This window comes from Trematomus bernacchii, unplaced genomic scaffold (assembly GCF_902827165.1).
Source record: "Trematomus bernacchii unplaced genomic scaffold, fTreBer1.1, whole genome shotgun sequence".
Classification (NCBI taxonomy): Eukaryota; Metazoa; Chordata; class Actinopteri; order Perciformes; family Nototheniidae; genus Trematomus; species Trematomus bernacchii.
The window spans coordinates 4487586-4512510 of NW_022987513.1; the positions used below are offsets into that span (position 1 = coordinate 4487586).

General features: G+C 42.5%; 1 protein-coding gene across 1 annotated transcript in view; it reads right to left on the reverse strand.

The window, feature by feature from the left end:
- Positions 1-9381: 9381 nt before the first annotated feature.
- kif4 (kinesin family member 4) overlaps positions 9382-24925 on the reverse strand; it is a 33208-nt gene continuing 17664 nt past the window's right edge. The window contains exons 22-31 of the mRNA XM_034152301.1: positions 21751-21848; positions 21235-21364; positions 19390-19560; positions 19180-19296; positions 16371-16448; positions 16000-16104; positions 14010-14165; positions 13614-13727; positions 11762-11872; positions 9382-10326 (exon numbers count right to left, since the gene is read on the reverse strand). Of these exons, the coding sequence (XP_034008192.1) occupies positions 10111-10326; positions 11762-11872; positions 13614-13727; positions 14010-14165; positions 16000-16104; positions 16371-16448; positions 19180-19296; positions 19390-19560; positions 21235-21364; positions 21751-21848 (1296 nt within the window). The 3' untranslated portion in view covers positions 9382-10110. The remainder of the gene's footprint in view (positions 10327-11761; positions 11873-13613; positions 13728-14009; positions 14166-15999; positions 16105-16370; positions 16449-19179; positions 19297-19389; positions 19561-21234; positions 21365-21750; positions 21849-24925) is intronic.

Consider the following 24925-nt stretch of genomic DNA (forward strand, 5'->3'; position numbering starts at 1 on the left):
AAACATATAATATATATTATTCTGAATGGACCAATCGGCATAATGAGTATTTTTACTTTTGGTACTTTAAATATAATTTGATGCCAATACTTTCGTACTTTTACTTAAGTAACACTTGATTGCAGGACTTTTACTTGTAACAGAGTATTCACACTCTGGTACTTCTACTTAGGTACAAGATCTGAGTACTTCTCCCACCTCTGACCAGAGATCTGAGGAATATTTTCTGTATTTATAAAAATGTTTTCAGAGGCCTGATAATCTCTTCCCTCTTAAACGCATTCCTAAACCTCCATGTACTATCAGGGCATATGTTTTTGTTTATTTAGACAAAGTTTTAAAGAATTTCTTCCGATGTCTTCATATATGTTGGTCAAAAGGTCACACGCAGATTTACAATAAGGATCAACAAGTTTATTTTCAAACGTAAATCTTCTCGGTCATTATATCTTGTTAGTCATTGTTTAATAATCAACCTTTTTATCCTCATGCTTTAGAATGAATATCCCACTTCTAAATCCCAAATGTTTTATTACACAAATTATAAAAGCCTGTTTCTCCCTCAACAACCACTCCTCTGCCACAGCTTCAGTCACCCAGGTGTTCCCCAAGGTTCAGTACTCGGCCCCCTCCTCTTCATCATCTACATCCTCCCCCTTGGTCCGATTCTCCACCACTACAACCTGGACTTTCACTGTTACGCTGATGACACACAGATTTACCTCAGCACCAAATCCCCCCACAACCCCACCCCTCACCCACATCGAATCTTGTCTGACTGCAATAAAATCCTGGATGCAACACAACTTCCTCAAACTCAACAGCAATAAAACTGAACTCCTCCTCATCGGCTCCAAATCCAACCTCAGCAAAACCCCCAACCTGACACTCACCATTGATGGCACCCCTGTTTCCCCCTCCACCCAGGCACGCAACCTTGGCGTTATATTTGACCCCACCCTCTCCCTCGAGCCCCACATCCGCCAAGTTGTAAAAACCTAATTTTTCCACCTCCGCAATATTGCCAAACTCCATCCCTCTCTCACCTGCCCTGCAGCTGAGCGACTCATTCACGCCTTCATCTCCTCCCGCCTTGACTATTGCAACTCACTCCTCTACGGCCCTCAGTAGACTCCAGCGTGTCCAGAACGCAGCCGCCAGACTCCTCACCCACACCAAATCATGGCATCACATCACCCCGGTCCTCAAAGAACTCCACTGGCTCCCCGTTTCATACCGCATCCATTACAAACTCCTGGTCCTCACCTACACTGTAAATTGTAATAGTGCCCCTTACTTAACCTGTTAAGCCCTGAGCCTGTTTTTCAGGTCTCAGGCTCGAAAATGACATTCCCAGAACAAATGACCATATCTTCCCTTCTAAAAGGGTTAAATAAAAAAAAACTACCCTTGGATGATGGTAAGGTAGACTAAAAGCTTTAGGAATCCAAAGTACAACATATAATAAGTACCCTGTATCAAGATTGATGCAAAACAAGTGACATTTGACCTTTTTAGAGAGGTTTAGCCAAAAACACTCCACCTCTGAGGTGATTTGGGTGGAAATGTTTTTTTTTCCATATCTCTGGAACCCATTGGTCGATTTTGATGGTTGACACCTCTTTCTGACCGTTAGAGCCAATATAATCGAAGGGGGAGTCCCCCACACACACTCATTGTGAAACAAAAAGGTGAGGGCTTTGCGCATGTAATTTTGCATTAGAGTGAAGCTACACTCTAGCTCTGACATCTAGAAATGGAAAAGCATGGATTATCCGTCTCATTGCTCATGGATTATCAGAAATCATTTCAAAGGGACACAGACACATTGGATTAACCTATGGATTAACTTCAGCAGCGTTTTTATCGTTTTAATGCCATTGAAGACCACTTTGGAGAGACTACAGAGCCAAGGTAACCTTGTTAGCATTTTTAGCTACCTAGAGTCAAATGTTTTGATGTCTGTTTTTGCTTATAACGTCGCGATTTCGTATAATTCGCACACAAACACCTGCTAACGGGGTTAACATGTATAATAACATGTATAATATTATAATTTTAGACTTCTTGGAAGTTCTGTTAGTACATTCAAGCGCACAGCACAACATTTTAATTGTCTGGTATTTGTAACAATATTCCCTAAAAGGCACAATCACCACGAACACGGCTAAAGGGTCAAGTACAGTAACTACAACTAACTAACGTTGTAGCCTAGCAGAGTGGACAAGTTGCTGTTAGCTGACAGTGAGGCCATCAAAGTGACCACGCCCTAATTTATGCAAAAACTTTAAGACCTAATATAAATAAAAGGGTTGCGTTAGAAAACAATTCACTCACTGATTCATAATCATGAAGGTGGAATCTAACTATATCCATAATGATATGTATTGCATCCAGGGGTAGAAACATGTTTTTTTTCTGCTGTAAAATTGGGCATTTTAACATGGGGGTCTATGGAAATTGCTCCTTTCTGCAGTCATCGCCTATCGGCCAATATATGAACTGCAGTTTGTGGCACTTCCGTATTGGCGTCCCGGCTCTTCCCCAGAGTTTGCCGCTTAGGAGAAACTCGACAGAACTCGGAAGGCTTCGGCGACTACATGCGCAGTTTGCCACAGAGACGTCAGACCGACGTCATGGGCCATGGAACGACGCGGGAAGAAAGCATTGTCGAGAACATGAGAAGGTAAGTTTTAACAAACAATATTGTGCTACAGAGTTGGGAAGTTAGCCGAAATCATTCAGGGTTAGCTATCGTTATTTTTTGTAATGAGTCATCCTCTTTAGTCAGACAAACACCGACTTAGCATTTAGCACACAGAGCTCACAGCTCCTCATATCTGTTCAGAAACTGGACAAAAGTTAAACAAGTACAAACCACAGACTGTCTGTGTCATGGCGAATACAGTCACTGGTTTATTTATGTCTGTAGGCCGTTGTTATGTGTGTGGAATGAGCATACACAACGTTAACTTAGCCTGGTCCACCCGATCTTCATTCAGAAAACAAGCATTTTAAAAGATTTTTCGCCTGCCGTCTTGTCTGCAGACTTGTCAAGCATTAATTCATGGTGTTTAACTTTTGTCCAGTTTCTGAACAGATATGAGGAGCTGTGAGCTCTGTGTGCTAAATGCTAACAGCTAACGGCTGATGTTGTGTGGTTGAACGTCAGTAACGTCAGTGACGGCAGGCTGAGATCCTCACCGCTGATTGGCTTCCGCGAGAACGCGTCACGTGAATTTGACGCTCGAGTTGAAAAAATTGAACTCTCGCGTTTAACGCGGCACCGTTCAATCGCCTCAATCGCGCCGCGTCCATCGCTTCATGCGCGCCGTCGGAGCGAATTTGCGTCTGTCCGCGTCTCTGCATTGACTTTACATGTAATCGCGCCGCCCCCAAACATCGCATCGCGTCCGGTGTGAACGCAGCATAAGAGCGATGCGATTAGAGCGAAGCGAATATTCGCATCGCGTCCGGTGTGAACACAGCATAAAACGAACGTACTGTAGCGTGCACTTGATGATGATGAGCAAGTAAAAATGGTTAATATCGTCTGTTGGCTGGGTTTCTTCCCGTGAAGTGGGTGCATCATTAATAGGTTTTTAAATGTTAAGAAGCCACGCTGTTTTTTGCAAGATGTTGCGTCCCGCCGGGGGCAACCAGGCTTAACAGGCTAAAGTGACAACAATAGCAACGCCTAACCCCTAGATTCCACCGGGTCCGTCTGCGGCGCGTTACGGGCGCGTTACGGGCGCGTTACGGGCGCGTTATGCTGCGTTCACACCGGACGCAATGCGAATATTCGCTCCTATCGCATCGCTCGAAACGCTGGAGTTTCACCGCGGCTGCCAGCTGTGTTTACTCGCATCATTCAAACAAGACGCGCTGACTCGGGAGCTACAACTACAACAAAATGAACATATTTTACCGTGATTAAATTGTAATACACGTTTCTAAATGATGCCGAAGTAACAACATACTGATACCGGTTAGTAAAAACCATGAATTAATGCTTGACAAGTCTGCAGACAAGACGGCAGGCGAAAAATCTTTTAAAATGCTTGTTTTCTGAATGAAGATCGGATCGACCAGGCTAAGCTAACGTTGTATATGCTCATTCCACACTCATAACAACGGCCTACAGATATAAATAAACCAGCGACTGTATTCGCCATGACACAGACAGTCTGTGGTTTGTACTTGTTTAACTTTTGTCCAGTTTCTGAACAGATATGAGGAGCTGTGAGCTCTGTGTGCTAACTGCTAACAGCTAACGGCTGATGTTGTGTGGTTGAACGTCAGTGACGGCAGGCTGAGATCCTCACCGCTGATTGGCTTCCACGAGAACGCGTCACGTGAATTTGACGCTCGAGTTGAAAAAATTGAACTCTCGCGTTTAATGCGGCACCGTTCAATCGCCTCAATCGCGTGATTCGCGCCGCGTCCACCGCTTCATGCGCGCCGTCGGAGCGAATTCGCGTCTGTCCGCGTCTCTGCATTGACTTTACATGTAATCGCGCCGCCCCCAAACATCGCATCGCGGCCGGTGTGAACACAGCATTAGGCAGGCTGTGTGTCCTGCTCCTCCGTGACAATGACGGCTTGAGGCTAAACAAACAATGATAAACTAATTTGAAAGTGTGTGGGACACAAACGGGATTTTGAACAGTGAACATGGGGAAATGACGCCCAGGACATGACCAACAGCAGAGATCGGGGCTATAATGCAGAGTTGTTTGACTTTTTACACTTTGTTGTTCTCCTTTCCTCCGCTCTTGTCTCTGACTGAGTGTGTGCATTTGTGTGTGTGTGTCGGGAAGGGAGCCCCACCCTTCAGAAACAGAGCTGAGGAGAGAACGTGCAATGCAGTGGACACTGAAACATGCACATACATTGGATAAATAACATAAGCGTTTAGTTTGTTTAATAAAAGAGCACATGTTCAATGCAAAAAGTGACCGTAGATAGATTACTTCAGTTGCAATTTGGCATATATAAAAATAAAAAAAAATAAAAAGACACGTTCTCTCCTCAGCTCTGTTTCTGAAGGGCGGGGCTCCCCTCCCGACACACACACGAGAGCACACACTGTCAACCCAAGACAATGGTAGGGGAAACACTGCGTTATAATTAGGAAAAATACCGTGATATTATTTGTTTATACCGCACAGCCCTACCGCGTCCTAAAGCACTAAAAACTGTTATTGTACATGCAATATTTTAACACAAGCTGCCTTATAAATGAATAAATGTAATTACAATTCAAAAACGTCACATTTAACTACATACTACTGATATATATGGGCGGATTGTATATTTTCAAACATTGTAAAATAACACAAGACGATATTAAAAAACATTTCCAATAAATGCTGAGTAAATTATTTGTTGCAGGCCTTATTTGTATTATTAGTTTGGTAAAGTGTTATTCTATATTTTGTCATGGCCTGGAAATGCATGAAATTTGATTTCAGAATTTGTGCAGAAACCCTGTATAGTTTGAATGCAGTTTAACTTATTGTGTTTTTCTATTTTTTGTGTGTAGGTATTGATCTTCAGAGACAGAAAACATGCAGTGGCAGTGTAAGTACTGCATATTTTCTTCTGAAAAGAGGGCTATTGAAGCACTATCGCTTAAAACATGCAACAGGTGGCACCAGCGGTAAGTTTTTTCATACACAAATAACATTAATTTTTTGTTTTCTGTTTTCTGTTAACAAATTATTCTTGACCACTTATGAGTAATCGGTGTTTCAATATATTTCAGGGTACAGATGTTAATGGCAAGCGAACAGCAGTCCTCCGAGGCCTTCCTGTCATCCTGGGTGATGAAAACAATGACTTCTTCAAGACTTGCTTTGTAAGTAGTCTTTTTTCATCATTATTTAAATTCTACGCCACAGGATGCCCAATCTATTTTATCCTGTCCCAAGTTGTGTTACATAAATATATTTTAGCTTTTGTTATGATACTGGCCAAAAGTGGGCCTTCAGCAGGCCAAGGTAAACTCTGCATTTAAAATGTTATTGTGGTTGTAATTTTACTGTTGCCTATGTTATAGGATTGTGATGACCTGGACATTTCCAACAGCTCCATCGGGATCCTTACAGTCATCCCTGAAGACAGCCTGGCTTCACCTGACTCACTCCACCTTGCACCGTCAGCAATCGCCATCATATTGGAAGGGAAAATGGTGATGGACGGCATCAATTCTCTCCCAGGTGCCATGTGCCTACTTTTTGGACTCATCTACGCCCTAAATTTGCAATACCCTCAACAACTTAAGAACACTTTTGAATTCATTCAAAGGGTGATGCTCTCACTTGGCCATAAGTCCCTTAAACCAAAACTACAATCACTCAAAAATGCCCTGATGCAGTGAGTCAGAGCATCTCCCACTTTTCTCTTTTAGAAAAGTGATTTTCCTTTGTAATTATTATTCTTTTTCAAAGGTTGCGTTGCAGTACACACAGAGGGACTCAGATTGTTTTTGTATAAATGTGTAAGAGAGAGAGAGGGAGAGCGCTAGGGAGAGCACACCTTTATCTATTTAATATAGATAAAGTAAGAAATCATTCCAATGTGTATAGGACAGTAAAAAAAACAGTTTGAAAGGAGTGATTAGTAAAATAAGCATAAATAAAAAGAAAGAATGCTAACTAGGTAACATAAGATAAGAATAAACCAGTTTAAATGATTTGTTATTGGTTGTGATCATATTCTAAAGATGTTTGGATTATTGAAAAGTATACAGCTCCCTTTCATCTGAGTGTTGAGAGCTGTATCCATAAATTCATGTTGTGCTCAAAGTGCTCCAGATTGATGCTTTTAACTTCAACATTTAAAAATAATCTTCCCGGGGGTGCATGCCCCCGACCCCCCTAGAGGAGGTGAGGACCCCCCTAGAGGTGAGGCCCGTCCACTCCCAAATAAAGCAGGTTAAAATAATTAAATTCCATACATGTTCTTTTAGTAAACACTGAAAACGGGTCCCACAGACCCAAACAGCACACAAAGGTTAAAGGTAAGCATATCATAATGTTAAAATGTGCTAAATATATACACTGCAAAAAACAAAAAAAAGAGCAGTAAAAGTAGCTCACGACTTGTTTTATTTTTTTAAAGTAGCTCTCATCCTAAAAAAGGTTGGTGACCCCTGGCCTAGAAGCAAGACTCCGGAGCTAAGAGGCAGCGTCGCTTACGTCTCTCTTACGTCGAGGCGTGCAGGAAACTAAACCCACCTCCCCTGAAGAGTCTCGTCATGCCTGCCTAAAGAAGTAGCGCTGAGCAAAGTGAGAAGGCAACCACACACTTATAAAAAAAACACACTTTATAAAGTCAGGCAACACTAACCAGGCTTCGTGTGATTCTGTTTATTTGTACCTTACTTTGACCATCCGTTCGCTGTTATTGATCATTGTGGAGAGCAGGCAGACGTTTTGTTTTGTATTATAGCAGCTATCGGATGGAATCAATACATGGGCTGCACAGGTTGTCATGTCTGACTATCACAAGTAGAATCATAATGAAAAATACGCCGGTAAAACGTACCTGTAGAAAACGGCTTATGCCACAATAGGATAGCAATAGCAAGTAGTCAGTTTAGCTTCGGTTGCTATGCTAACATCACCCATTTTATACCAGAGAAACTTTCATAACAGTGTTGTGATGCCAAACAGCGTCAATTCAGACTGACACACATTCACTTAAGGGGAACTGGGGATATGTATCAGCTGCTTGTGTGACAGTCAGACAGTGAATACTTTAGAGCCGTGTGAGCTAACCCGGAGCTAACGGGAGAATAAACTCCCGTGGAAGAGCAGCCAGCACTGCAGCGGTCGGTAAATGCCGCTGAAACACATTAATAAACAATGAACCACGGCACTCTGGAGAAAAGTATAAGGTTGGAGAAGTCGTTATTTAATTTAATCTGGCTTCGTATGATTAAAAGCAACACGATCATCGACCCGACGCAGTCCCCCGTTGTTGTTGTTGTTATTATTATTGTGTGAGCGCCGTTGGGGAGCAAATCAGCGATGTAAACGGTGTTGCATGACGCAGCAGCGGCAGCACCAGTCGGGCTCTGGGCGGTGTGAACAAACCGGAGCTGAACCAGAAAAGCTCTAGCACGGAGCTAGAATGGGAAAAGCGCTGGTGTGAAAGCCGCATCCGTGGCAGCTCTGGAACTCCCTCCCCCAAGACCTCCGTGAGTCTGAGGGTGTTTCTCAATCGCGAGTAAAGCTGCTTCAGAGCCACTATTTCAAGCATACTACGTCATCGAGTGCCGCCGAAGTACTGTTCCAATCTCCAGCATACTTGGAAATCTACCGAGCCCGGCGTACTCCGTTTGGAGAAATATCGAGGCTGCACATGAGTAGACTCTGCGGTCTTAAAATCCCCACAATGCTTTGCGCACGGACCAATTTCCCCAAATCTGTGGCGGAAGATGTAAGGCGGGGCCTCTCATATGACGCACACCTGCACACTTGCTAGCCTGTTCCACACTTCGTTTTCCGAATGCCAGGAAGTATTCTTGACTCGCTTCTGAAGCAAGATGCTCGGCAGACATGTGCTACCAAGCAAGCGTACTCACGATTGAGAAACACCCCCTGCGTCCCTCACCCTGTTCCAGTCCCGCCTCAAAACCCACCTCTTCAACTCTGTATATCCATAAGCCCCCCCCCCCCCCTCTCAACTAACTTCCTGACTGCTTTTCCTGTACTGTTTTTTGTTTAGTTTAGTTTTTTTGCCTGTCCTTGTTTGTCTACCCTCCCTCAAATGTAAAGCATCTTTGGGTTAGAGAAAAGCGCTATAGAAATGTATTTATTATTATTACATAATATTTTAGTTTAATGTGATAGAGCAGGGCTTCTCAAACTCCGGACCAAGGTCCGGATCCGGACCGAACTGCAAATCAATCTGGACCGAACCCAGTGTCCAATTATAATTTTTTTTTTTTTTAAATATAAAAAAAGAAATCTGATTCTGATAAATTAATGTACATCATGTACGCGCGTCTTGTGTCTGACGCGTTGTGAGAATGAACGTGCATATATATTTACTTGTGTGCGCGAGCGTGACACGCATAGCAGACCGCAAGTTAACCGCAAGTTTACCTTGACATACTGTATGTATGTATTGAATGTGTGTGTGTGTATACAGGGGCGCCGTTTACCGACAGGCAAGGCAGGCAAGTGCTTGGACCAGAAGGGGGCCCCCAAAGAAGGTAGATTAAGAAGGTCCACAGCAACGACAACATGAAACACCCTTTAATTTACTGCAACGACATGTCGGGAAACTCCATGCATAGAGCGCCAAGAAACTGCTTCTTAATTTCAGTTTCGTTTCTCCGCTCGGGGGGGGGGGGGGGGCCTTTACTGGCATTGATCCGGACCAGTGACCTTGTATAAAGTTCACAACTGGACCTTTAATAAAAAAGTTTGAGTACCCCTGTGATAGAGGATATTGACTTTATAGTAAGACTTAGTTTACTTCGCTAAGTGGTACAGAAATCAGTAGTACACCAATCTACAGTCAAGCTGTTTTACTATTCTACACATTTTAACACAACATAGAACAGCCTTTTAATGTTTTCACTGTGACCAGAGCTGAATAAAGTCTTACTTTAAAATTCTGTTTTTAAAGAATAAACAGTTTATTGTTGTCTGAATGTGTACCAGTGTTTAATATTTCCTCATCAAATAATGTATTTATATTTGTTTGTCCCCTACATTGTTTGGTTTTACATTGCTATTTCTTACTGCAAATTTTAAGTGGAAATCTTTATGACATTAAATAAACCCAAATCTTTAATCGAAACACTGCATTTATATTATGATGATCTCAATTTGCACTATGGTAAGGTTAGGTTCCGATACTTTGAGAGAAGAACTTTCTTTTAAAAATGTTTAATTATTGGCTACTCGATCATCTCATTGTACATTCCAGTAAAAGGTGCAATTCTATTCACAGTCCTTTTGTTACCCTCGACAGAAAAAAAGTGACTTAGAATCAACAGCTAATTTCATGTTACAGTACACAGCTAAGGACATATTAAAAGACATAGGATTTAAGCACAGACATATGGACGCCTCGGATAAACTACCCTGATTAAGACTCCTCTCTGATGGGAGTGCATCCAGAGAAGAAGCTGTTCTGAAAGCTGGTCAGGATTCGTTTCTTCTTCTTGAGGAAGCTGGCTGTTGTTCTGTCCTCCGTGTCCTCCTCCTCCTCCTCCTCCTCCTCCTCTTCCTCTGGCAGGAGAGGCTTCCTGGCCAGCTTCAGGTCTGCAGTGGTGTGTCCCATGTCACCGAGTTCTTTTAGCACCTTTAAAGTGATACAAATAGTTAATAAGATAATACAAATACATAATAATGATAAACTTGATTGGTATAGCACCTTCCAAGTGCTTCACAGTAGAGAATTGACATTGACAAAATAGTCACAGAAAATGTATATCACATAGAATAGTTTAAAATGAAAGACAACAAAATAGACATAAAATGAGCATAGAATATTAAATAGATTAACATTTAAGATAATATAATCGTGCATTAAAAGAGGATAGTGCAAATTCACATTGGGATTACAACTGAAAATAATGGCAGCATTGGGTTGACAAAAGCAGGTGACAATGTAGGTGCATCAGAGCATTGAGAAAGTGCAGCAGAGAGCAAGTGTTAGCTACCTAAATGCTGAACAGATATGTTTTGAGCTTTCTTTTAAAGACTTCCACCGAGCAGGCTTCCCTGATGTCTATAGGCATTTTGTTTCATAGCTTTGGGGCATAATTGACGAGGGCTGCATCATCAATCTTGTTTTTGTGGCGTTTCTGGAAACCTCTAACAAACCAGCAGCAGATGATCGCAGTGTTCTTAACGAATTAACCTGCAGATTAAAAGGCTAAAAGTGAGACCAGAGGGCTTTTTTTTATTCTGTTGTGCCTGAAATGCCGTATGCTACTGAAGCAGCTGTTTTAGTAGTGGCCGGTTTAGAGGAGCGAGGAGTAAGCAGTCAATGATGGTACAAAACACCCAATACATTTGTATAACAGCAAACATCAGAGACCCTTAGCCACTTTCACACCAAGTACTTTGCTGTACTTAGTGCCTCCATGGAACTAAGTACAGATCGTGTTCACACCGGAATAAGTTCCTGAGGGAAGATTACGCAAATGAGCCGCTGACGTCACTTCTGCTTTGGGTTTACTGGCAGGCCGCAAAGAACTTCACGGCGTATACTGCCACCCAAAGTCCCCGGCCGGAAGTCCCCGGAGTTGGGGACTGGCTTCAGTAGAAGCTGCTGGGACTCCCAGCAGCTTCTACTGAAGCCTTCCAAGTAAATCGCCAGAACGCCGACACTACTCCACCGCTCCCATGTTTTTTTTTGTGTTGCCATAAGTTATTCTCTCTCCGTTGGTGCACGGGGCTAATGCTAATAATGCTAATGCCAGCAAATACAATGGCGGCTTCACAAAACTTTTCAGAGTTTTACGGGGCGTGGTTTGCAATTCGCCCAGCCAATAGAAATTGGTACTTTTTTCTCCCCAGGATAGTACCACCTCTCTAGCAGGCACTAAAAATGGGGGTAAAAGTTCCCGGTACTAAGTACTCTTTTTGGTGTGAATGCAAAATAAGGGGTACTAACGGAACTAAACGGGAAAAGTACGGGGAAAAGTACTCCGGTGTGAACGCGAGTATACTTTTATAAAAAGGCACATCATTCCGTGTATTGCCAAGTCTTCCTATTTTACCAGCTTTACCTTCTTAGTGGGTGTACAAGATGGCGGCTTGAAGAATGTGCTGTTGTCCGGGCTGACGGAAGTGGAATCCTGAAGAGAGTGTTTGGGAACACTGTCTGCCTGACTTCTATCCTAAAATGAGAATACCATTTTAGAAAAATGATGTTTTCATGAAAACAATCAAAGCATTTTATTAACAATGAAAGACAAAATCTGAGTGAACAGAAGAAACAAGCATGTGGCAAATTAATGCCAAATGACTAGGGGTGTAACGGTATACGTATCGAAATTATTCGGTATGGGCCCTTCGGTTCGGTACACGTGTGTACCGAAGTGTACCGAACGAATATAACGTTAAACGTAAACAAATTGAGATCGTGAACCACTTTTTGGAAGTAATCTCAGGTGCTGCGTCCCAGCTTTCAGTGTAATTTGCTCACATTGGGTTCAACACGTCATAGAGCGACCAAGTCATTTCATTGGATGAGAGGCATACTATGAGAGCTGGTCACAGGGATGCGTTCAAATTTAGTCAGTAATTTGAGGAACTGGCGAAATGGCGAACGCAGATAAAGTTGAGCTCGAAAATCCTCCAGCATCATTGAAGTCTCCGGTTTGGGAACATTTTGGTTTCGCAGTTACGTACAAGGATGACGGACAAAGACAGGTGGACCGAACCAAAGCTGTTTGTCGGCATTGTTCAACTAACATTGGTTACGCGGCTGGCAATACATCAAACTTGCACACTCATTTGAAAAGGCATCACCCGAACGTGAATATCACCGGTACCAAAAGAAAAATGACTGAAGTGCAAACCCAACTCCCACTAGCATTTAAGCCTCCAACACTCGCAAAAGGTTCAGACCGAGCCAAAGCTATTACAAACGCCAAATATCCTTATGTTGCTATGTTAGCAAAGCGCTACCTGGCTGTATCTGCTACCTCTGTCCCTAGCGAGAGGGTGTTCTCCACAGCAGGAGACATTATTAGTGCCAGCAGATCTGCCCTTTCGGCAAGCAATGTGGACAAGTTCATTTTTCTTAAAAAGAACATGAAAATACAATGACAAGCCTAATGTCAAGCTGGCTGCTTAGGTACTAGTACAGTTCAAATACAGAGTATTTCAGTTCATCGAAATGCTGCACCTTAATGTTTATTTTATTATATTTTGTATTTATTTGAGTGAATATTCACAGTTAAATAATAATGAAAAACCCAAAACTAATATTTTATGTTTTGTGAGTACTAGTACAGTCAATTTCAAATACAGATTATTTCAGTTCATCGAAATGCTGCACCTTAATGTTTATTTTATTATATTTTGTATTTATTTGAGTGAATACATTATTCAGTTTAATAATAATTAAAAAACGCCAAAAAACATTTTATGTTTTGTGATCATTTTCTCTGCTGCACCGAAAACGTACCGAACCGTGACCTAAAAACCGAGGTACGTACCGAACCGAAATGTTTGTGAACCGTTACACCCCTACAAATTACATATTAATCGTTTAAACTAGTATCAGGTTATTATGGTTTATTCAAGTATTTCTTTGAATTGACTCAAATGTAATATTATTATTCTAAATTGGTGATGTAATAAATACTAGTATAATAATCCAGTAATTTTTATTTAGATTTTTTTTTTACTAAATAAAAAAATCTTGAAGAGGATATGTTTGGAAGTTTTATTTTCCATCGATGACCCTGAATTTTTGAATCAGTTAATCAATCCAGATTGGTTTTACTAAACACAGAAGCGCAGATTGATTATAAACAGTCTTATATACAAATAGTACATTTAACAAATATCTACGGATTGTTTCCCCTCTTTCGTAATAATTTTTTAATATCTTATCATTAGATCATTTACCTCGGGATCCATATTTCGACACTTCTCACGGTCACACTGACAGTTCTCCCCGCAGCTTATCTTCCCTTTACGGCACCTGCATAACCGGTTACTGCAGCGACCTTTACACGCACACTAAAGAAAGAGAAATGTCATTTCCATCACAAGTCACCAATCACACACATATAGTTTGCAGGTTCATTTCTAGCCTTCCTTTATAGAGAGATATAACAGGATGATGTGTTTAATGAACCTCTCAACTGAACCAAAAGTGGACTATTCCTCACTACTCTGCTGTGAGATTGCATTTGATATCGTGGTTATGGTTTGTTCTCGCCCTGCATGATCTTTAAGCCATGTCGAGAGTCAGCGTCTATAAACAAATAACCATTTTGAAGATTATCCAAATAGTCTTACCGCCATAGATTTTGTTTTTTTTGAGACTCTGCGGATCCCAGCTTTCACAGGGCGCCACTCATCCTCATTCTGCTCATCCTCATCGTCGGACATCAGCTCGTCCATGTCGATGTCCTGCTGCACCTTGGCTGTGGTGGTAAAGCGCTTCCCTTTGGGCTGACGGTGGAGGAAAAAGCAAAGAGCAATCAACACACTTGGACCTTCAAATGAAGTTCTCTTTACAGGGTTCTTACACCTTTTCCAAAGTCAAATTCAAGCACTTTTCAAGCATTTTCAAGGTGCATTTTCAAGCTTTTCAAGCATCTTACAGCTGTTGTAAATTACATATTTATATACACATACTTATACTCAAATGATTATTTCCCTACCTCACATTAAATCAGATGTTCTTTATGCTATAAACAACCAAATGTGTGTTTCATAATAGCATTCTACATGAGGATGAACAATTAAAAATGTTAGAAAAGAAAACTAAGTTTAATATTTCAAAATGTGTGACCCATCTGTACGTAGACTGGGCATCCCATATAACCTGGCTGAGCCAATATAAAACAATCAGCCAAATAACTTTTCAATATATTATTGATTACTATTTTTGAGGTACTTTTAGGTTGGCAGTAAACACAAGTCAGAGGTAAATGGTGTACTTTGACTCCATTACATATATTTAATCCCTTTAGTTACTTTACAGATGTGGATCAATGATGTGAAATATAATCAAGTGTTAAATCAGACTTTAGTTCCACCTGGAGTAAATTCACAAGCTACCCTGCAGTATACAAAGTCATTCAAACTAGCTGCAACTTTACCAGCTTTGATAACACTTTCATGATCAATCATTATAAAACATATCATATACAATTATTAGGGATGCTCCGATCGCCAATTTTGGAGCCGATCGCCGGAATCAGTATCGGCCGATACCGATACCGCTCTCTTTTCCTCTCTCCCCCTCTCTCTCTCTCCTGACAGCCCGTCAGTATCTCCTGCAGCTCACTGGTCCAGTAATGAGCGACCCGACAGTGAAGAATAAATATATTTATAACTAGTTTAGCTTGTTCCAGAAGTAGATAAAATAGCTAAGTGTGTTAGGTCTAACTCTTAATGTGTGTTCTGCTCCGCTCACCGGTCCGTCACAGCGGGTGGAGCTGCAGGATTTCTGCTTCACACACACGTTGCATACCGCTATTTTATTGTCATTTTCGGACACTTAAAATACTGCCAGACTAGTGAAGCCATTTTGGCGAGCTTGTTTTGCCGCGCAGAGAAAAGTGTCATGTATTTTACATGCAACGATAGCCTAATCTAAAATGCTCTACTATGGCGTACCTTTCGTGTGGTGTGTGGCGTCAGCGCAGACTCTCGCATCGTTATTGTTGCACACTTTGCAGGAGGCTCCTCTTGGGCTTCGCTTGACCCTCGTCTTAGCCATGGCTTGTATTTGTCTTCTGCTAGCCAACGCTCGTTGAAACGGCAACCTCCTGGCATACTGTCATCTATCACTCCCATCAGAATGCCCAGGTCACACACGTAACAAAAACACTTGCCGGTCACGCGCATTGCGCGGGAAGGCCGGAGCGGAGCTGTTTTATGTAAAAGCGAAGCAATTAAGCGCGCTCCGACTTCTTTATTTTCTTTTAATCTAAAAAGCAAAGTAAAGCATTTACAATTTCAAGCACTTTATCCCAAATTCAAGCACCATTCCCAAAATTCAAGCACTTTTCAAACCTTGAAAACCCCTCGTACAATTTCAAGCATTTTCAAGGATTTCCAGCACCCGTACGCACCCTGTCTTTAAGATCATTTATATCAACATCTCATTTTATATCAAGATATTGTTTAAAGAATCATTGACTCTTGATATAAGATTGTATTTGATTTGAAACATTGGTCCAGGCTCAAACATGTTCACAGACTTTGGGGGAAATAACCTACATTAGCCAATTGACATTCAAAACCAAAGGATGGAAGACTCTCTGCCACGACTTACCTTTGGAGGAACGTACTCAAACGAGTCGTTTGCATTGTTTGCATCGTTGGTGGTCGTAGGCATGAGGACGTTCTTATGACTGGCCAGGTTGAGCAAAGAGATTTTCTGCAGAAAAATAAAGTTTAGAAATAGAACAGTAAGGTTGCATTTAAACAAGTCGTCATAATTAAGCCTCAACGGGGACACTATGGTGAAAAACACTTTTACATCAAACAGAAATGTTAAGTCAGTTGATGTTAAGTCTACAATCTCATTAGTGTAGTGTCCAATAGTACCTTGTATTCTACATTTATATTTTAACTTTACATTAAAATAATAAAATAATGGAAACAGATGGAAGACGATAATGTTAACATAAATAATACGGTTACCTGTTTACACTGCTCGTTCTCCTCCAACAGCGCCTGGTGCTGCTCTCTTAATCCTCGTAGCTTTTCAAGCTCTTCTTCCTAAAATGATGTTACAAATAACAATATGATGAACTTTTTCTCCTAAAAGAAAGGTGAGTATGATCAAACACTCTTCTTTTAAGGCCCAGACACACCAGGCCGATATCGGCCGTCTTCGGTTGTCTGGCGACAAAGCGTGCACTGTCGCCCAAAGTCAATTTGGTGTGTCCCGAACCCTCGGCCGTGACACGCCTTATTTGGCCTTCACGGTCGACACATGGCCGATTCAACATGTTGAATCGGCCATGTGTCGGACACAAGCTATCGGGCCAAGAAACCACTCTGATCAGCTGTTCAGCTAGCAAATGAGAAGCGAAACGGAAGTGAGGGACGTAAACAAACGATTTAAGAAGGCACAGGACAGCAGCTAAACCCCAGCAGGTGATACTAATGGCGCATTTCCATTGCAGCGCGTAGCTCGCTTTAAGCGTGCCGTGTCGTGCCGTCCCCTTTTTTGGTTGTGCTTCCACTAGGCCTCGTTCCGGCGCGGCACGGCGCGGGGCCACTTTTTCCCCTCTTTTCTGGCCCTAGAAAATTGTGGTTCTATCGGGGCCAACAAACAGGGCTGAGTCGGGCTGAGTATGCTAAACTAGAGAGAGGAGCGCTGGCAAGAGGGCTAGAACTACAACAAGATGGACATATTTGACCGTGATTTAATTGTAATACACGTTTCAAAATGATGCCGAAGTAACAACATACTGATACCGGTTAGTAAAAACCATGAATTAATGCTTTGTCAAGTCTGCAGACAGACGGCAGGCGAAAAACCTTTTAAAATTCGTGTTTTTCTAGATGGAGATTGGCTAAGCTAACGCAGTATATGCCCCGACCGTCCACACTCACAACAACGGCCTATACAGACATAAATACAGCAGCGACTGTATTCACCATGACACAGGCAGTCTGTGGTGTGTACTTGTTTAACTTTTGTCGAGTTTCTGAACATATATAAGGAGCTGTGAGCTCTGAGTGCTCACAGCTAACGGCTGTGTTGTGTTTCTGGATTTCTCATTGAAGATGACGTCACGGCTCCGCCTACACTGCGTTACTATAGTAACTACCCCAGTTCCTAAACTGTAATGGAAGCGCAGCATGAAGTGAGTCGGCCCTCTTAAGGCCCAACGCGGCCAAGCCGTACCGAGCCGTACCGAGTGTGGCCGAGGCCGACCGTGTAGTGGAAATGCGCCATTAAAGACATCAAACATAGCCCTTATGTCCTCTCTTACCTCCCACACATAGCAGGGACATCTCTGATATCGGCGGGAGCGTCCCCGGCTGTCCTCTGCTGAGAGCTCCGTGATTTGTTTGGTCAAGTGCGGTTTTTCATTTCATCGGTTTATTTGTCAGTATAAAGTTGCAGGATTATGGCGCGTTTCCACTACACGGCCTCGCTCGGCCCCGCTCGGTATGGCTGGGCCTCGTTAGGACTGGCTCACTTTATGGCGCATTTCCATTACAGTTTAGGAACTGGGGTAGTATCTATAGTAACGCAGTGTAGGCGGAGCCGTGACGTGATCTTCAGCGAACCCCAGAAAAACAACACAGCCGTTAGCTGTTAGCACTCAGAGCTCACAGCTCCTCATATATGTTCAGAAACTAGACAAAAGTTAAACAAGTACAAACCACAGACTGCCTGTGTCATGGTGAATACAGTCGCTGGTTTATTTATGTCTGTATAGGCCGTTGTTGTGAGTGTGGACGGTCGGAGCATATACTGCGTTAGCTTAGCCGATCTCCATTTAGAACACACGCATTTTAAAAGGTTTTTCGCCTGCCGTCTGTCTGCAGACTTGACAAAGCATTAATTCATGGTTTTTACTAACCGGTATCAGTATGTTGTTACTTCGGCATCATTTTGAAACGTGTATTACAATTAAATCACGGTCAAATATGTCCATCTTGTTGTAGTTGTAGCCCCCTTGCCAGTGATGCTCTCTCTAGTTTAGCATACTCAGCCCGACTCAGCCTCGTTGTCTCTGGCCCTAGACCCGCGATTTTATGAGGCCAGAAAAACTGTGAATTAGGACCCGCCGGCCGGTACTAGGCCAAGTGGAAACGCAACCAAAGACGGGCCGCTGACGTCACAGCCCTCTTAAACCGTGCTCCGCGCTGTAGTGGAAACGCGCCATTAGTCTCAAGTACCTCAACATTGTCCTTAAGTACAGTGTCTAAGTAAATGAGATACTGTCTACTGCTGTTCATTTACCTATTGTGAGTCGCCTCGGATAAAAGCATCACATGGAAATGTAAATTTAGCAAGAAGTGGCCATTATTACATTACTACATTGCTGACTCAATAAACTACACACCCGCCAGAACACTGCGATCATCAGATGCAGGTCTATTAACTGTGATTTTATAGTATGTCTGCACTTTATGTGCTCATTTCATCATTCATGTATTTTTATATTCTAAAACATGTTTTCGATGGACGAGAGTGAAAATGGAACGCACACGCTATTTGTTGTTTGTTTATATCAGTCTGTTCTTCTTCTCTGTCTTCCGGTTGTTGCCTATTTTGAATGACGAATACACACTACCGCCGCCTGCTGGTAAGGAGAGTTATTGCCACTCACGCATGCGCAGTTCGTACGTGCTCGGCTGAAGTCTTTGTGGTGTGTTCCAGTGCGACACATGGCCAAGACGCAGGAGAACTCGCCGATGCAACAGTCGGTGTCGGCGAGTTCTCTGGTGACTGCCTGGTGTGTCAGGGCCTTTAGTGGAGACAAACCTGAATTTGGAGGCGCTGGAACAGCTTCTTCTCCTTGGCGCTCTCCTCTTCCTCCTTTATTTTGGCCGACTCTTCACATATGGTTTTGTTCTGTATTTGGTTAAGGAGGTACAGGACCTGTACAAAGGAAGAGAAACAGATTTATAGAACAGATATGTCCAAGTATGCATGTCTCTAAGATATATGAACATTGGAAAAGGAGTAAAGCACCTTCTCTTGATGCCTCTGCTCGAGCTCCACCATCTGCACCTGGTGCTCCATGTCCATGGTGGACATGACGTTCCTCTCGTCAGCCACTGTCTTCCTCAGGTCCTGAGCATTCCCCGCCTCCTGTTTGAGCTCGCTCTCCAGCTTGCCACTGGCGGTTTTCGCAGACACCAGCTGAATGAAAAGGGAACAGTTGATGTTTTTCAGAAACACGAACTCAACATATGCAGGGATGCAAACTCATCAGGTATGAAAAAGGTGACAAGGATCCGAGCCCCCCGACCCCACGGAATATCGGCTTTAAAATGAGGAATAACAGATGATTTTAGCAGTCAGAACAACTAAAGCAGTTAATAATAACAGAAACGCCAAAGAGTCACATCTAATAGAAATATATTTAAGCATTTATTTTAATTGTGTAGCAGTCAGTTTATAATTTTGGCAGGACTGTTGAGCATTTTGAAAATGTATTTTCATGCCTCTGTGCAAGGCTGTCTTTCTATCTTTATAGCCACTGGTGTAAAGTAACTAAGTTCATAAACTGAAGTCCTATACTTGGGTACAATTTTGAGATACTTCTACTTTATTTAAGTATTTCAATGTTTTGCTACTTTGTTCTTCTTCTCCTCTACAGTTCAGAGGTAAATGGTGTACTTTTACTCTACTACATGTATTGAATCCCTTTAGTTACTTCACAGATGTGGATGAATGATGTGAAATATAATCAAGTGTTAAATCAGACTTTAGTTCCACCTGGAGTAAATTCACAAGCTACCCTGCAGTATACAAAGTCATTCAAACTAGCTGCACCTTTACCAGCTTTGAGAACACTTTCATGATCAATCATTATAAAACATATCATATATATTATTCTGAAATGGACCAATCTGCACAACGACTACTTTTACTGTCGCTACTTTCACTATATTTTGATGATACTTTTCTACTTTTACTTGAGTAACATTTTGAATGCAGGACTTTTACTGTAACAGAGTATTCCTACACTCTGGTACTTCTACTTTTACTCAAGTACAAGATCTGAGTACTTCTACTTTTACTCAAGAACAAGATCTGAGTACTTCTACTTGTACTCGAGTACAAGACCAGAGTACTTCAACTTTTACTCAAGTACAAGATCTGAGTACTTCTACTTTTACTCTAGTACAAGATCTGAGTGCTTCTACTTTTACTCAAGTACAAGATATATACTTATACCACCTCCGTTTATAGGCTATGAAAGAAACTATTTGAAAACGAAGGCTAAAGCTAACGTTAGCAGATAGTGACAATGTATGCTAGTTAGCTAGCTCAACGATTCATTAAATAATATTGCGACAGAAACACTTTTCAGTGCACATCACGCTCTGCCGCTCCGACAGGGAGCTCTGCTCTGAACACCTGAGCGGCCCGTTCTAACAGCTGTTCACCAGCGGTCCAGTCTGTGCCACAGTGACTCCGGACCGCTCAGTTAATATTAACGAACGCACCGTAGGTAATGTAGCTGCTGAAGCTAGACCCTCATCCCGGAGCAGCAGAGCCTTATTATACATCCATGAGCAGAGCCGACAGGCAGGAAGACTTGTGCTCGCGCTTCATTATAATATATAAAAAAAGAACACCATGCGTGTCATGATGGCACATAACAGCTCGCGGCCGCAGATTACTCCGGGTCCCAGACCCCCCCCATACCCCAAAAATATTTTTATTGCAGATCTACATGAATCACACAAACGACCTATTTTGGAATCAAAATGGCGAATTTCGCCGAAAGGTGACAAGTTTGCATCCCTGATATGAATAATATATTACGATTTTGTGATTTGAAATCATCTTTGAGTACTTGCTCACCTCAGTCACGAGGAGCTTAAGGGCACACTTGGCATCCACTATGCTTGTAAAACTTTCAAAGCGCTGTTTCAAGCGCCCCTCGCTGTCGGCGACGAGGACTTTCTGCTGAAGGTCAGCTATCTGGGCATTCCTGTGAAGAGAGGAATCACTCTGAGCCATCACTGCAATAAGCTCCATAATCAATTCATTGTTTCTTCTTATTCATTTTAGGGCTGGTCTTGACTGAAGAACGTATTTTGAAAATAAATCTTTTAGCATAGCATAAAAAATGACCAATAAAAAAAGTGACTGACCAGGCGTCTAAAAATCTAGTGTAGTTTGAAAAAGTCACAAAATCTGTTTGGACTGACTGGAAATAAAAGCACACACAGCTTTTTATTGTGCATCATTTAATGTTGTGTAAATGACAATTGATAGGCAGGTTATTCAAGCTATCGTAAGGCAGAGTAGGATGAATGCTGGTCTTAACATGTTTGGAATATGTGAAATGCAGTGAGTGCAGGTTGTCAGACTCACCTGAGGGCCATTTCTGTCACGAGGTTCTCCACCTGTTTGGCCAGAGGCGTCTCCAGCGCCCCATGGGTCTCCAGCTCAGAGATGATCAGGGTCCGGCGCTGCATGGAAGGACATCGCAAAACAAGACATTGATTCTTTGTAACATTTACAGTTTACTTTGATATGCAATGGATTCAGTTAAGTAGGTTACTCAGTTTTGTGGATTCTTTTAATGAGTTTGCAGCCTGTAAAATGAAACACTGGCGTGACGATGTCTCGCAAAAGCCAATCAGCCGTGAGAATCTCAGCCTGTTGTCAATGACGTTTTAGAATCAGAAAACCAAAAAACACCAGCCATTGGCTCGGGGCGACAGCACACAGAGTTCCATATATACAGTTGAGGCCTAAATTATTAGCCCCCCAGGAGTTATAGAACATTTTCCTAAAATTCTTCCCAATGTTTCCAGTATTGATAAAACTTGATATAATCAAACATTCACCAGTGCTATTTAGTAGCTTTTGGGAAATAAAATACGTTTTTAGGCTTGCTTTATATCAAATATAGTGAAAAATTGGTTGGTCAAAAATATTAGCTCCCATGTGAATTTTTGCTTTCAAAACACACCTAATCAACCAATCAGCTTTCAAGCCACACCTGAGCATTCAATCAGCATAAAAGGACTCCAAGAAACAGGCACTCTGATACCTTATTGAGAGGGACTATACTACTACTACTACTCCTACTACTACTACTCACCATGCCAAAGTCAAAATAAATCAGTCTTGAGCTCAGAAAGAAGATAGTGGAGGCTCATGATAAGGGGGAAGGCTATACTGCTATGTCCAAGCGCTTCACAGTGTCTAGAACTGCTGTACGTTGCATTATTGCGAAGTACAAGGAGACACATTCTGTAAGAAACAAACCTGGGCGTGGTCGAAAGCGCAAGATTTCAAGAACTCTGGAGAGGAAAATAGTCAGAGATGTCAGCAAGAATCCCCGGACATCTGCCAAGATGATTGTTGCTGACCTGGCCTCTTCTGGAGTTGATGTTTCAAGGAACACAGTTGTGAGTGCTCTTCGTCGTGGTGGGCTTCAGGGCCATCGTCCCAGAAGAACCCCTTTACTCAAAGAGTAGCACATCAGAGCCAGACTGAGGTTTGCCCGTGAACATTTGAGAGGTAAAGATGCGTTTTGGAAGTCTGTGCTTTGGTCTGATGAGACTAAACTGGAACTGTTTGGGCACATGGATGTTGCTTATGTTTGGCGAAGAAAGGGAGAGGCCTTCAACCCAAAGAACACATCATGCTGTGGGGCTGTTTTGCAGCCTCAGGCACAGGGAGCCTTGTTCGGGTGCAAGGCGAATTTAAATTATGTTGACATTTTGAGGGATAATATGAAAAGATCTGCTCTTAGTCTTCGCTTAGGTCGTCGCTGGGTCTTCCAACAAAGACAATGACCCAAAGCACACATCAAAATTGGTCCAACAGTTCCTAAAGGACACCAAAAACCAAGGTGCTGGAGTGGCCCGCACATAGCCCAGATCTTAATCCTATTGAGAATCTGGCGGGTGCTCAAAGTGACTGTCCATACTCGGAAACCACGCAATTTGGACCAGCTGGAACAATTTGCAATGGAAGAATGGGCCAAAATCCCTCAAGAGACCTGTGCCAACCTAGTAAAGGACTACTCTAATGCCCCTTTCACACCGGCGCTTTTCCAGCTCCTGCTCGGAGCTGGAGCTGGAAAAGCGCCGGTTTTTCCTGTTCACACCGCAGCGGCGGCGCGTCATAGCTCCGGAATGCAGTTCACTTCCAGCTCCAAAAAATTGTCGGTCCAGAGGCAAGAGCTTCGGAGCTATGACGCGGCGTCGCTTACGTCTCTTACGTCGAGGCGTGCAGGAAACCTTACTTTGACCATCCGTTCGCTGTTATTGATCATTGTGGAGAGCAGGCAGACGTTTTGTTTGTTATTATAGCAGCTATCGGATGGAATTAATACATGGGCTGCACAGGTTGTCATGTCCGACTATCACAAGTAGAATCATAATGAAAAATACGCCGGTAAAATGTGCCTGTAGAAAACGGCTTAGCAAGTAGTCAGTTTAGCTTCGGTTGCTATGCTAACATCACCCATGTTATACCAGAGAAACTTTCATAACAGCGTTGTGATGCCAAACAGCGTCAATTCAGACTGACACACATTCACTTAAGGGGAACTGGGGATATGTATCAGCTGCTTGTGTGACAGTCAGACAGTGAATACTTTAGAGCCGTGTGAGCTAACCCGGAGCTAACGGGAGAATAAACTCCCGTGGAATTGCAGCCAGCACTGCAGCGGTCGGTAAATGCCGCTGAAACACATTAATAAACAATGAACCACGGCACTCTGGAGAAAAGTATAAGGTTGGAGAAGTCGTTATTTAATTTAATCTGGCTTCGTATGATTAAAAGCAACACGATCATCAACCCGACGCAGTCCCCGGCCCGTTGTTGTTGTGGGAGAAAATCAGCGACGTAAACTGTGACGTCATGACGCAGCAGCGGCAGCTCTGGGCGGTGTGAACAGAGCGGGAGCTGATAAGGGAAACCGGAGCTGAACCAGAAAAGCTCTCGCTAGGAGCTAGAAAGGGAAAAGCGCTGGTGTGAAAGCTGCATAAGAGGTTGTTGTCAGTTGTGGCTCAGAAAGGGTACACTATTGACTATTAATGGCCTGGGGGCTAATATTTTTGACCAACCCATTTTTCACTATATTTGATATAAAGCAAGCCTAAAAACTTATTTTATTTTCCAAAATGTACCAAAAGCTACTAAATAGCACTGGTGAATGTTTGATTATATCAAGTTTTATCAATGTTGGAAACATTGGGAAGAATTTTAGGAAAATGTTCCATAACTCCTGGGGGGCTAATAATTTAGGCCTCAACTGTATGTTCGGAAACTGGACAAAAATAAGTGTTTGTATAAAAAGTACAAACTATGGACTGTCTATTGTAGGGGTCTCCAACACTCGATCAACTCGGCGGCCGATCGAAGCATCCCTAGATACAACGGTAGCTTAGTCTAACCAGATCGATTCGATCTCCAATCAGAAACCTGTTTTTTGTCTGCAGTCTTTTAAGAACACTTAATTCATGGTTTTTACTAACCGGTAACAGTATGTAGTATTATTTTTGATTTGTGTATTTGTATTATCTAA